Consider the following 12,549-nt stretch of genomic DNA (forward strand, 5'->3'; position numbering starts at 1 on the left):
AGGGAAGAATGCAGTGGCATAGAGTGGAGTAAAGCAGAATAGAGTGGCTTAGAGTGCATTGGCGTAGAGTAGAGTGGTGCAGAGTAGAGTCCATACAGTGGCGTAGACTGCAGTAGAGTGGCACAGAGTTGAGTGATGCAGAGTAGAGTGCAGCGGCAGAGAGGGAATTCATGAAGAGTAGAGTGGCAGAGTGTAGTGTTGTAGACTGCAGTGGCATAGAGTGCAGTCATGCAGAGTGGAGTGTCATAGAGTGCAGTGGCATAGAGTGCAGTGCACTAGTGTATAATGGTCCATAGAGCAGTGATGTAGGGTACAGTGGTGCCGAGTACAATAGAGTGGTGTAGAGTGTAGTGATGTAGAGTACAGTTGTGTAGAGTGACATAGCGTGCAGTGCCATGGAGTACGGTGGCAGGGATTAGAGTGTTGTAGAATATAGCAGCATAAAGTGAAGTGTGCAAAGCAATTGAGTAAAGTCGAGTGCCATAGAGTAAAGTTGCATAAAGTGGTGTGGATAGGTCTAGGAGGGTATAGTGGGGTTAAGCGCAATAGAGTAGAGTGGGGTAAAGTAGAGTGCCGTAGAGTAGAGTGGAGTGGCATAGACTAGAGTGGAGTGGAATGGAGTCGTGTGCGGTGTGGGTTAGAGTGGAGTAGAGTAGAGTGGGGTGGCATAGCGTGCAGTGGAGTGGAGCAGAATGTGGTGGAGTGGAGTGGCGTACAATGGAGTGGAGTGGCATAGAGTAGAGGGGGTGGCATACAGTGGAGTGGCGTACAGTGGAGTGGCATAGAGAAGAGAGGAGTGGAGTGAAGTGGTGCAGAGTGGCATGGAGTGGTGTAGTGGGGAGTGGCATCAAAATATCAGTAAGCTTGTATAGTGCGGCTGCATGAGCCTCCGTGATAAGGGCTAGCAAGCGGACCACCAGATGGAGCAGACAGCTGTGGTTATTCATCCAACAGATCTACTGCTTGCTAGCCCTTATCACGGAGGCTCATGCAGCCGCACTATACAAGCTTACTGATATTTTGATGCAACCTTACTCTTTGCCCTGAAGAAGTTCATTGTTATGAACGAAACACGTTGGCTGACAATTTCCTTTATTTAGATTTATTTACAATAAAAGACTGTTGAAGACAACTTAACAAAGACTATAAGACTTATTGAAAAAAACTCTTCCTACACAAACGGGTGGTGCATCACTCCATTTTCTGGGTACAGGTGAAAGAGAACAGTGTGGCAAACAGGAGGCAGAAGCACAAGGGCGAGAGAGAGCAGCATGATTGCAGGTGGAGGTATAGAAGTACATGGGCAGCTGGAAAGCACATGCACTCTCGTGAAGTGCTTAAAGAAAAACAAAAGTAGTTCCATAATAGCAAGCAGTGGAAGTTTGGAAGCCAGCAAATCAAAGAGATTTGTAAATAGGCAATGCTCCATGGGAGGGACAATCACATGATTGACAAGAAGCCATCAAATAGGCAGCAGTGACAGTGACATGGAAGTCAAACAATGGTAATCAATGGGTGGGCTCCAAGCCCTGTGTGTCCCTGGTAAGCCCACGATATCTTTTGCAACCAGACGGCTTGTGCTGTCTCGTAGGCTCGACCTAAAAACATGAGCAACAGCCTGCTGCTCCACGCTTGCAAACAGATGCACCCCTGAGGGCTGCCCTAGAGGCCCCAGGAAGGCTCGTGCAGTCACAGGCTACACCACGTGACACAGAGCCTGCAAAGTAAATTAATGCCTGGTACCTGCAGAGTGAATTATAACCAGCAGTTATTAACAATCATATTTTGTGCATCTATCTGCCACGTTTCCTCCTCCTCCTCCACCACACTACCAGGCGCTGCGTTGCAAGACACGATAAAAGCGCCTCTCCGGTCATTCTGGCGCGACTCCAACATGCTTCCCACAAAACATCACAACAAACACAACATTCTGACAACCGTGCACTTCCCTGCGGTGTCGGGTGCTACCCATCAGAAAATGTTACTCAGTGCCCCACAATGGGGTATGAGGAGCTATGCAAATGCTACAATATAAATACCCTCAAATGAGCCTCAACGGACCTCCTCTGGGGCCAGCATCCAGGGCCTGCGTTGGAAAGGGATCCGGAGAAACGCTTGCCCTGGATGTTCCCGTTTCCCTCGAGTGCCCATGAAGTGAGGTCACCCAGCACAGACTGAGGTAGCCCCACAACAATTCTAGGTTCCTGTTTACTCCCTCCCACTGGACACTCGGGGGAGCAGTGGGGTGGGGATTAAAAAGGCTAAAGGGTCTGATTTAGATCTCGGCGGACGGGTTTCTCTATCACAACAGGGACAGATATCCCATCTGCCGGGTATATAAACGCGATTATATCCTATAGGATTTATATTTCAGCGCACGGAATATCCATCACTGTTGTGATGGAGTAACCCATCCATCGAGATCTAAATCAAGCCCTAAATGTGTGCCACCCCAAGCCGGCACACATTTGGCACATCTGTCCTGTGTACCTGCTTCTATAGTGTAAATATTCTGCATGGATAGAGCACTGTGCACTTGCCAGGAGTCAATGACTGTACCGGGCATGTGTGGAACACTTCCTCAACACTCCAAGAGGTGTGCGTTGTTGCGGGCAACAAAAGTGAGAATGGGGTCACCGAGCAACTCAAGCAAATGTGAGTTCTTGCCATGTCTCAACAGAGAGGAGGAGTCCAGACGTCTTGGTGAAAACATATGTTGGGATTCAGGATGCCCTGGACCCAAGAATTTGTATTGGACAAAGTTGAGGAGAACCGAGGCAAGGGCGTGAGAAGCCACATCACGCAACAGATGTTGTCAGACAAAAGCGTTACGCTGTTGAACGCCATGATGGGGTCACGCATGCTGCTGGCATAAAGTATGGAATGTGGCATCAAGGCAGCACGATTTACGAGCACCATGTTTATAAGGAAGGAGTGAAAGGAGAGGAGCTGGAACCCAAGACAGGTACTGTCTCCAGACGGCAGAAACATGACCCAACCAGTGCGTAAATTGAGCCAGTGGTTTCTGGTGCTTGGCACTGGCACTTAATTGTCAACACCGGCACTTATGACGGTCTGCCACAAGGTGGCGCTGTTTGTCTAATTTATAGATGTGCACAACAACAGTTGTTTATTAATGCAATATACATTCAAATGACAAATACATGTGTCCTAAGCTATTATTATAGCTTTGGGGCCTGGCATATTCTGAATTCTCACACTTGAAGGAGTGTGAGGGTTAGTTGTTGTGTTGATGTCGGAGGCAATGGGTGACACAAGCGGCAGCAGCCTCCTGACAATGGCCCTGGTACTATTTTTTAGTCAATTAAGCCCTGGACTCGACTAGTACTCGCTGGGCAGAGAACAGCGAGGAGCAGGCCTGTCACTTTTGTAGACTTGACCTGCACCTGATGGTCTGTAGATACATTCCTGATCCACTGTCTGGACACACTTTGCAGTTGGATCAGTTTGAATGTGGAGATTGTCCTCCTTTCCCCAGTTTTTGCTTTGACCTCATTGGATCTGCTAAAGAAGAACCGCGGTCTGGAATCAGCCAGAGGGGACCTTGCTTTGCTGAACCCAGTGCAAGAGCATTAAAAGGTATCCTGCCATGGCCTGACTCTTACTTGTCCCCAAAGTAGGAAAGGCGCTCATTTACGGTGGCTTACCTTGCCTCTGGGACTGGATGAGATACATTAATACTGATGTTCTCCAGCTTATAAAGCGCCTAGCTGTTACAAAATGGAGCGTCCCAGCGCTAGAATTCGCTCTAGAAAAGCACTAACCTAGAAGCGTGTGCCAGGTTAAAAAAGCCAGGTTTTAAGAAGTTTCTTAAATATTGCTTCGGTTGGACATTTACTTAGCTGGATAAGCAGGTTATTCCACAGCTTGGAAGCAAGATATCTGAATGAAGGTCCTCACCTCCTTGTGCGGCTTTGCTAACTCCAGGCACCACTGGCAGTAGAGAGTTAGAGGAACAAAGGAATCCGGCAGTGTAGGGTGTCATCAGACAACGGAGAAAGTTAGGTCCTGTGTTTGAGAAGGCTCTGTAGGAGAAACTCAAGGCCTTGAACTGGATCAGTTTACTGATCGGGAGCCAAATTAAGGGCCACATTTACAACATTGTGGCACAGGGCAGCACCGCAAGCCTTCTTGCTGGACAGCAGTATTTTGGATCGTCTGAAGGCGTTTGAGAAGTGTCTGGGATAGACCAAGATGAAGTACATTACTGTAGTCCAGAGGTGAGGTAACCAAAGCCTGGACTACATCATTATTGGCTGATAAGGGAGGAAACCAAGGCTTCGCAAAACCCCAAAGCAGCTGGCCGAAAGTGTCTCGACCTGATGTTCAAAGCTGGGATTTTGGTCAAGCCAGATGCCAAGATTTTTCACCTGAGTTTTCGGAAGGAGTAGGGCGCCTAACAAGTCAGCCCAGGGTGGGGAGGACCAGACTTTAGGATGGTTCCCCCAATCATAACCTCGGTGTTTCCTCCTTTAAGCTTGAGATGCTTCAAGTCCATCCACTCCGCCACCTCGAAGAGACAAAGTCTTAGATCTGGCGCACGCAGAGACCAGTGGCGTAATGAAACTTGAGGGGGCCCCCTCTAAAGAACATGGAGGGGGCCCCCTTTGACCACTCAGGAGCTCTCAGGCCAGGGTACTGTGCTGAGGGGGCCCCTGGGGACCCCTGGAGCTCAGGTCCCCCTGCACCGCGGGGTCTGCAGGGGCCTTTGTTACGCCACTGGCAGAGATGTTTCAGGGCATGGAAAAAGTGGACTCCGGCCCAGGGCCCCAGCCTTTCAGGGGCCCCCTGATAGAGCCAGCTCTGTTCTGCAGAGTCTTTCACTGATGACCTTGAATAATTCTTAGACAGATTGTTGCAAATAGCATTTTCCTTTAATTTATTTTTAATGTGGGTAATACGTGAGACTCTGAGCCAAAATTTTGCAGACAAATGTGTTTATGTTTCATGCAACATCCATAAAAAGTTTCTTTTAGATCAAAACAGGACCTCACATATGAGAAGTGGGAGGGGTCACAGAGATTATTTGCAGTAATATAAGTGAGCTGCTGCGGTGTTACAATATTAAAAAACACCCATCACTATCCCTGAATATTAAGTGAAAACATTTAGAATTTGGACCAGCAGTGTGCCTGTGCAGTGTTAGAGACCTGGCGAAATAGAGGGCATGAAAGAACTTATACTGGACCATCAATTTAAAGCTGATCCAAAGAGGGCTCCCTGAAATATGTTTGGCCCAGGGCCCTCAAAATCCTTAAGATGTCCCTGGGTGCACGATGCGCAGGTGTGTGAGTGAAAGAGATAAGTTGCGTATCACCCATGCCTGATAGAACGGAGAAGCCATGGGATCCAGTGATATCAGAGAGTGGCCGAATATAGATATTAACAAGCATTTGCAATGCAATAGGTCTCGCATTTGCTAGAGTTTGATCTATTGGCATTGTAAATGGCAAAGCCTTTTATTTGTCTTTTTTATAATTAACACATAAATAAAAGGTACTGTCATTTATAATGCCAATAGCTCAAACTTTTGTAAATGCTAGATCTATTTCACTTCAAAGAAGCGGCGGCCAATGTCCTGGGCTGCTTGGAAAGTGAAAGCCTGTATGGCACGCTTAATGTTGCAGCAAAGCATGTCATGCCTACAGTAGGAGAAACTCATTACAGAAAATAGAGCTTACAGACTAAATAAGACCTACCCTGTAACACCCGAAGTAAAAGGGCCAGTCCTCATGGGAGGTTACAAATGAAGACAAGACGGTACAAAGGAGGGACTAACAAGCCTATTAACAAATCAGAAGCCAGCCTTTGAAGGACAAGACACAAGCCAATGAAAAATATGGGCGTAGAGTGGGCGGGGCTTCAAGTCCATATTCGAATACAGACAGTTCCACGCGCCTTCACACTCCACTCCTAGGGTTCACTGGCTGAGCCGATACTTAGGTGGACCTGAGAAGGAAACCACCCACATCGACGTCCAAGAGAAGTTGCATTTGACAGCTTAATCTGCCTTGAGTAGCTGTAGACCAGTTTTACCCACCATGGAGGGCTGGAGTGACCCTGCCTGAGATGGAGTGGGTGGAGGGATGTTACCTCATAATGCGTGTGAGGTGCTATGGAAGTGTTATGTTATGTTATGTTATGTTAATTTATTTCTTCTATAGCGCTCGGCTACTCCAAGGAGCATCCCGGCGCTTTGATGAAGAATATCGCGGTACAAAAGGGGGTGGAGATGGACGGAGCATCAGAACCAATCAAACACTCACACCCAGTCAACAGATCTGGGTTTGATCCATCACCGTTCTTTAGCCCACTCTGCCACCCCAGTTCACACATGGCCATATGCAAATCAGTCTGACCCTGTGCCTCATGGGAACAGTCCAGCCCGAACTGCCAAGCCATGCCTTTCCTGAACCGGAAACAAGCTTCCTAGGACCGGTTTCTGGCATTTCAGCCGTCTTCAGCCAGGCTTGCTACGTGTAAGTGGGAGAGAGAATGATTGGGTCTATGGTCACTGAATGGATGTTTTTGTTGTATCCAGCGTTCCAGAGACCTGTAGTTCTTATGTAATTCTTTGTGCGCCAGCGAGAAGGGCTGACTCCAAGTAGACATGAGATGGTCGCCAGGGCAGCTTGTGTGTTTGATTTGAGAAATGGCTGGTGAGGGTTTTCCAGGCATGGACACAAGATGAGAAGCATATGTGAACTATTATGCATAACATATGGACCGGGCAGCGTACCTGCTCCTGTACAGGTAGGGCCAACTCCATCCACCCAGAGCAGCGCCATCCAGAGGGGATCACAGTGTACCTTGTGGGACAACCAGTTTACCAGGAGATACTGATGGCAGCTTTCACTTCCTTCCAGGGGGCTGGTCCTACACAGCAAACCAGAGCTGCTGAAGGTTCTGGAAAGACGGCGGTGCCAGGAGGGGGTTGGAGCGAAACCAGCGCCGGAGCAGCCGCCACTGCAGCAGGAGCTTTTGAGGTGGCAGCAGAGAAGGGAAGAGGTGAGGAACGGGTGAGAGATATCTCCTAGTGGTAAGCAGTGATGACGTGAAGATGGGTCTGGAGAGGAGGGGAGGTGAGGAACGGGTCAGAAATATCTCCTAGTGGTAAGCAGAGATGACGCAAATATGGGTCTGGAGAAGAGAAGAGGTGAGGAACGGGCCAGAAATATCTCCTGGTGTTAAGCAGAGATGACGCGAAGATGGGTCTGGAGAGGAGGGGTGCTCGACAAGGATGCAGAACAGTCTCTTGACAGAGAGCAGAGTACACGATGAAGGGTCTGGAGAGAGCTGAGGAGGTGTTGGTGGGAGGGGAGATGTATAAAGATCTCTCCATAGTCCACACATGTAACTTGGGAAGGAGTTTGGACACAGCTGGAGAAGTGAAAGCTCATTTTGTGAAGTGACACTCAAAGAGGGTCAAACTTTGTTGCTTTTAAAGGAATTCTGGCTCGTGCTCCTGGCGGCATCCTAGGTGGTGCATAGATCATTGCTCAGGGCTGGCCTTGGTGTGATGAAGCAGAGGTCTGGTTGATTAAAGGGATCTGGAAGGGGAGGTTCAAAGGACACTAGAAAAAGTGATGATGGGATACAGGCTGGGTTCCGCAGGGCGGGGATGGGTTTGAAGGAGCGAGCGCATCTCAGCGACTCCTGAACCACAGGAGATGCTTGGGTGGAAGACAAGAGGTTTCCAGACCAGAGCAAAGAAGTGCCTGAGAAAAGGAGACCTCCACCCAGTTGTCCAAGGAAAGGCTGGTTGGAAGCTGGTTTCCCATCAACAGTGGTCCATGCAGGTAACAGCGGTGGGGCCGCGTTGGGGGGGATTTCGAGAGACGATGCAGAGGGAAAATCAAATAAATCATTAATTTTCCATCTGCATCGTGCTTCGAAATCCCTCCAACGGAACCCCACCGCCCCACCGCTGTTACCTGCACGAACCGCGGCTGTTTCCCATACGAAACCCCCACCTGCTACCTGCCCGTGTCCACCTGTGGGACAGAGGTCCAAAGGGCCGCATAGAAGTGCAAACCCTGCTGCAGCTCATTGCAGCTGTGGTTTTCAGGTGGTCGCGCTAGGTTAGTCGTCGAGGATTGGTGGTCTGGGGGAGGGAGAGGAAACTACGGTCATAACAGACCTTTATAGACACTCGCAAGGAAGATTAGCGATTAAAACTAAGGGTTTCAGCATCACATCTGGAAATTTATGCAAAGATGACAAAGTTCCCAAATTTGTAAAGTTGGGCACCTTTGCAAAACTTCCTCTGCAAGCGAAATTTACAGAAACACACTTTTTCCTAAAGTAAGACCCCTAGATACATGTCCTTGCATTGATGCAGCTTTAAAACTTTCAGGAATTTGCAAAAGTTTACGAAATTATGTCTGGAAACCGTACTCTGAGCACACGTTTGTGAATTCCATTTTTGAACGAGAAAATATACTTGGCAATAGGTTTCCATCCTGGCAGGTCCACTCAAACTTCCATCCTTCCAAGGGTGATAACATGCATTGAGTGGGATAACAATAAACATATGTTTCAGAGCCAAGAAACCCTGGAGTGAACAGGAGCTACACAAATACACATGTTATGATATGTTATATTTCCTCAGGCTAAAATCTGCTGAGATATTTGCAAATTCACTCTTTTCACACCCCTGTTCCTCTCTGCCCTGGAAAAAGTTGAGCTCCTGCCCTTGTCAGGAGAAAACTTCCAACCATTCCTAGCTTGGGAAGAGATTGTACAGAAGTTAGTGAATACCCTTCAACATGCAAATTAGTGGGGGGTCATAGTCTTACAGGGGCACCCCAACCCTGGAACTACCCCTTTTCACCTCTGTCATTTGAATTATGCAGATTTGCAGAAATTTGCGAAAATAAAATCCTTGCTAGAATCCAAACCCTGACAGACCATAACCGTTCTCAGAGGCGCTGTTATCAGAGCCCTCATGTTTAGAGGACTCTGCCCGCATTTGGCATCTCCCAGCATGCCACCAAAAGGGACAAGTGACATATTTACAAGATAAGTAGATTTCCGCAGCATTGTGTTCCTTGGGCAAGTAGCCATTTAAAAAAATCCCACACCCCTGAGTTGCTCTGCAGAAAAGCAGATGGGCTGGGATTCTTCTCCTACAAATGACTTTTTTTGTAGGAATTTGCACCTGTTCTTTTTTTTTACTTGACACAACTGGATCCCAACTTTAAAATACCCTGCATTAAAATGTGAAAATATAAAAGTTGAAGCCAGAGAGGGGTTCCTACCGGTTAATAGCTTCATAACCAGTATTCAGAGTATAGTTAATGTCCTTCCGCTTGCTTCAGGTGTGGTCTTCAGTGTGCAGTTAATGCCCTTCCGCTTGCTTCAGGTGTGGTCTTCAGTGTGCAGTTAATGCCCTTCCGCTTGCTTCAGGTGTGGTCTTCAGTGTGCAGTTAATGCCCTTCCGCTTGCTTCAGGTGTGGTCTTCAGTGTGCAGTTAATGCCCTTGAGATTGCTTCAGGTGCGGTCTTCAGTGTGCAGTTAATGCCCTTCCGCTTGCTTCAGGTGCGGTCTTCAGTGTGCAGTTAATGCCCTTCCGCTTGCTTCAGGTGCGGTCTTCAGTGTGCAGTTAATGCCCTTGAGATTGCTTCAGGTGCGGTCTTCAGTGTGCAGTTAATGCCCTTGAGATTGCTTCAGGTGTGGTCTTCAGTGTGCAGTTAATGCCTTTGAGCTTGCTTCAGGTGCGGTCTTCAGTGTGCACTTAATGCCCTTGAGCTTGCTTCAGGTGTGGTCTTCAGTGTGCAGTTAATGGCCTTGAGCTTGCTTCAGGTGCAGTCTAGTGTGCAGTTAATGCCCTTGAGCTTGCTTCAGGTGCGGTCTTCAGTGTGCAGTTAATGCCCTTCTGCTTGCTTCAGGTGTGGTCTTCAGTGTGCAGTTAATGCCCTTCCGCTTGCTTCAGGTGCGGTCTTCAGTGTGCAGTTAATGCCCTTCCGCTTGCTTCAGGTGCGGTCTTCAGTGTGCAGTTAATGCCCTTCCGCTTGCTTCAGGTGCGGTCTTCAGTGTGCAGTTAATTCCCTTCCGCTTGTTCTGGTGCAGATTTCAGTTTGTAGTTACTGACCTTCAGATCACTTAGGTGCAGTGCTCAGTGGGGAGTTATTACCCTCGAGTTTGCTTGGGCTGCAGTTTTTCTTGTGCACTTAATACCCTTGAGCTAGCTTCAGGTGTGGTCTTCAGTGTGCAGTTAATGCCCTTGAGATTGCTTCAGGTGCGGTCTTCAGTGTGCAGTTAATGCCCTTGAGATTGCTTCAGGTGCGGTCTTCAGTATGCAGTTAATGCCCTTGAGATTGCTTCAGGTGCGGTCTTCAGTGTGCAGTTAATGCCCTTGAGATTGCTTCAGGTGTGGTCTTCAGTGTGCAGTTAATGCCCTTGAGCTTGCTTCAGGTGCGGTCTTCAGTGTGCACTTAATGCCCTTGAGCTTGCTTCAGGTGTGGTCTTCAGTGTGCAGTTAATGGCCTTGTGCTAGCTTCAGGTGCGGTCTTCAGTGTACAGTTAATGCCCTTCCGCTTGCTTCAGGTGCGGTCTTCAGTGTGCAGTTAATACCCTTCCGCTTGTTCTGGTGCAGATTTCAGTTTGTAGTTACTGACCTTCAGGTCACTTAGGTGCAGTGCTCAGTGGGGAGTTGTTACCCTCGAGTTTGCTTGGGCTGCAGTTTTTTCTTGTGCACTTAATACCCTTGAGCTAGCTTCAGGTGTGGTCTTCAGTGTGCAGTTAATGCCCTTGAGCTTGCTTCAGGTGCGGTCTTCAGTGTGCACTTAATGCCCTTGAGCTTGCTTCAGGTGTGGTCTTCAGTGTGCAGTTAATGCTCTTGAGCTTGCTTCAGGTGCGGTCTGCAGTGTGCAGTTAATGCCCTTGAGATTGCTTCAGGTGCGGTCTTCAGTGTGCAGTTAATGCCCTTGAGCTTGCTTCAGGTGCAGTCTAGTGTGCAGTTAATGCCCTTGAGCTTGCTTCAGGTGCGGTCTTCAGTGTGCAGTTAATGCCCTTCTGCTTGCTTCAGGTGCGGTCTTCAGTGTGCAGTTAATGCCCTTAAGCTTGCTTCAGGTGCAGTCTAGTGTGCAGTTAATGCCCTTGAGCTTGCTTCAGGTGCGGTCTTCAGTGTGCAGTTAATGCCCTTCTGCTTGCTTCAGGTGCGGTCTTCAGTGTGCAGTTAATGCCCTTCTGCTTGCTTCAGGTGCAGTTTGAATGTGTACTTATTGCCCTTCAGCTTGCTTATGTGCTAATGTACAATTACAGAGTATTTTGACTGACAAGAGCTCTTACTCTCATGTCTTTCCCCTTCTACTATGTTCGTTCTCCCCTCCTCTGTCTCCCTCCTCCATGTTCATCCCCCCTGCTCCCCACTGTGTGTTTGTTTCCAGCGGCAACAGAAGGAGGCTGAGGAAGGGAAAGGAAGCACCCACGAGTTCCTAAAGGTCAGAGAGAACCTGAGGAAGTGTCCCTGGCGGGAACCTCGAACCTCCAGAACCTCCCCCAGCTGACCTCCCTCCTCGAAGGCTCTCAAAACCTTTTCCTCTAACTGTAACCTTAGCTGCTTCCCAAGCCGGCGTGCCAGCTCTGAGTCGCGCAGCCTGCAGACAATGGCCTCCCAGTAACAGCGCACAGGATTGGATGCTGGTAGTCCTAAGCCCTGCACATAGCTGTTACATCACAAACTTGACACTTGACCCCCAGCTTTCATGAAGTCTGCCCTTCTAGGATCAGCTGTCAGGACAAAGGTTTCTAGAAATGGAAGAAAGACTCTGTGGCATTCCAGGGGTAGCGCAATTTTGAATGTATTTGGAACGCGAGCCAGGGGCTCAAATCCAAGCAGAATGCAGACGCGCTGCGGTGTTTAGCTGACAGAACCTAGCAAGTGAGACGCGTACAGACAGGATTATGCCCTGTGACATGAAAATGCACCAATTTCTTCTATGTCCATGCTGAAGGAAACATCAACGAAAGGTCTGTTGGAGTGACGTTTGGACAATGTCAGGTGAACTCAACTGGTCGCATTGGTTGTCAAAAGAATGGACTCAGTCAGTGCCTTGGCGGAAGTGCAACGGACCGATTACAAATGGCGTCTCCTTCATGAAGTTGTGCCTGTGAGGTCTGGAAACTGGACTATGTATGTCAAGCAGAAAAAACACATCTCAGGTTGTACTGGTTAAAAATAAATTTTCAACATTAAACAATAAATGACATTAAACATTAACAATCTGTTCCAGTGAGCAACTACTTCCTACAGGGTTATTGTAATCACAGCGCATTATATGTCCCCATTCCATATGCTACCAAAAGAATCATAGAATTTGTAACTGACTGAGTAATTTGTATTTCCCGGGGTGAGTTAGCCAAAGTTGTTGACTGGGGGGCCACCAACCGCTCCTTCTTTGGTGTACATGGTCCTTCTCAGAGAAGCTGCGTGACGCTGGCTTAGTTGATGCGCGTATCTTTACGCATAGTATTTGGGTTCAACATAAGCCCCTGTCTTACTCAAATACTTTGTTTCCAGCCCTG

The 12,549-nt window shown here is 48.3% G+C and overlaps 1 protein-coding gene across 4 annotated transcripts in view; it reads left to right on the forward strand.

The window, feature by feature from the left end:
* The window catches only part of LOC146797111 (actin-associated protein FAM107A-like), a 50,696-nt gene extending 38,454 nt beyond the window's left edge, over positions 1–12,242 (forward strand). For 2 of the 4 annotated variants that reach the window (XM_085630311.1, XM_085630314.1), the window contains exons 4-5: positions 6,888–7,029; positions 11,412–12,242. In XM_085630311.1, the coding sequence (XP_085486437.1) occupies positions 6,888–7,029; positions 11,412–11,531 (262 nt within the window). In that variant the 3' untranslated portion in view covers positions 11,532–12,242. The remainder of the gene's footprint in view (positions 1–6,887; positions 7,030–11,411) is intronic. The other 2 variants (XM_085630313.1, XM_085630312.1) reach the window with 2 other exon arrangements.
* The last annotated feature ends 307 nt before the right edge of the window (positions 12,243–12,549 follow it).

The sequence above is a fragment of the Triturus cristatus genome, chromosome 10, assembly GCF_964204655.1.
Source record: "Triturus cristatus chromosome 10, aTriCri1.1, whole genome shotgun sequence".
Lineage (NCBI taxonomy): Eukaryota > Metazoa > Chordata > Amphibia > Caudata > Salamandridae > Triturus > Triturus cristatus.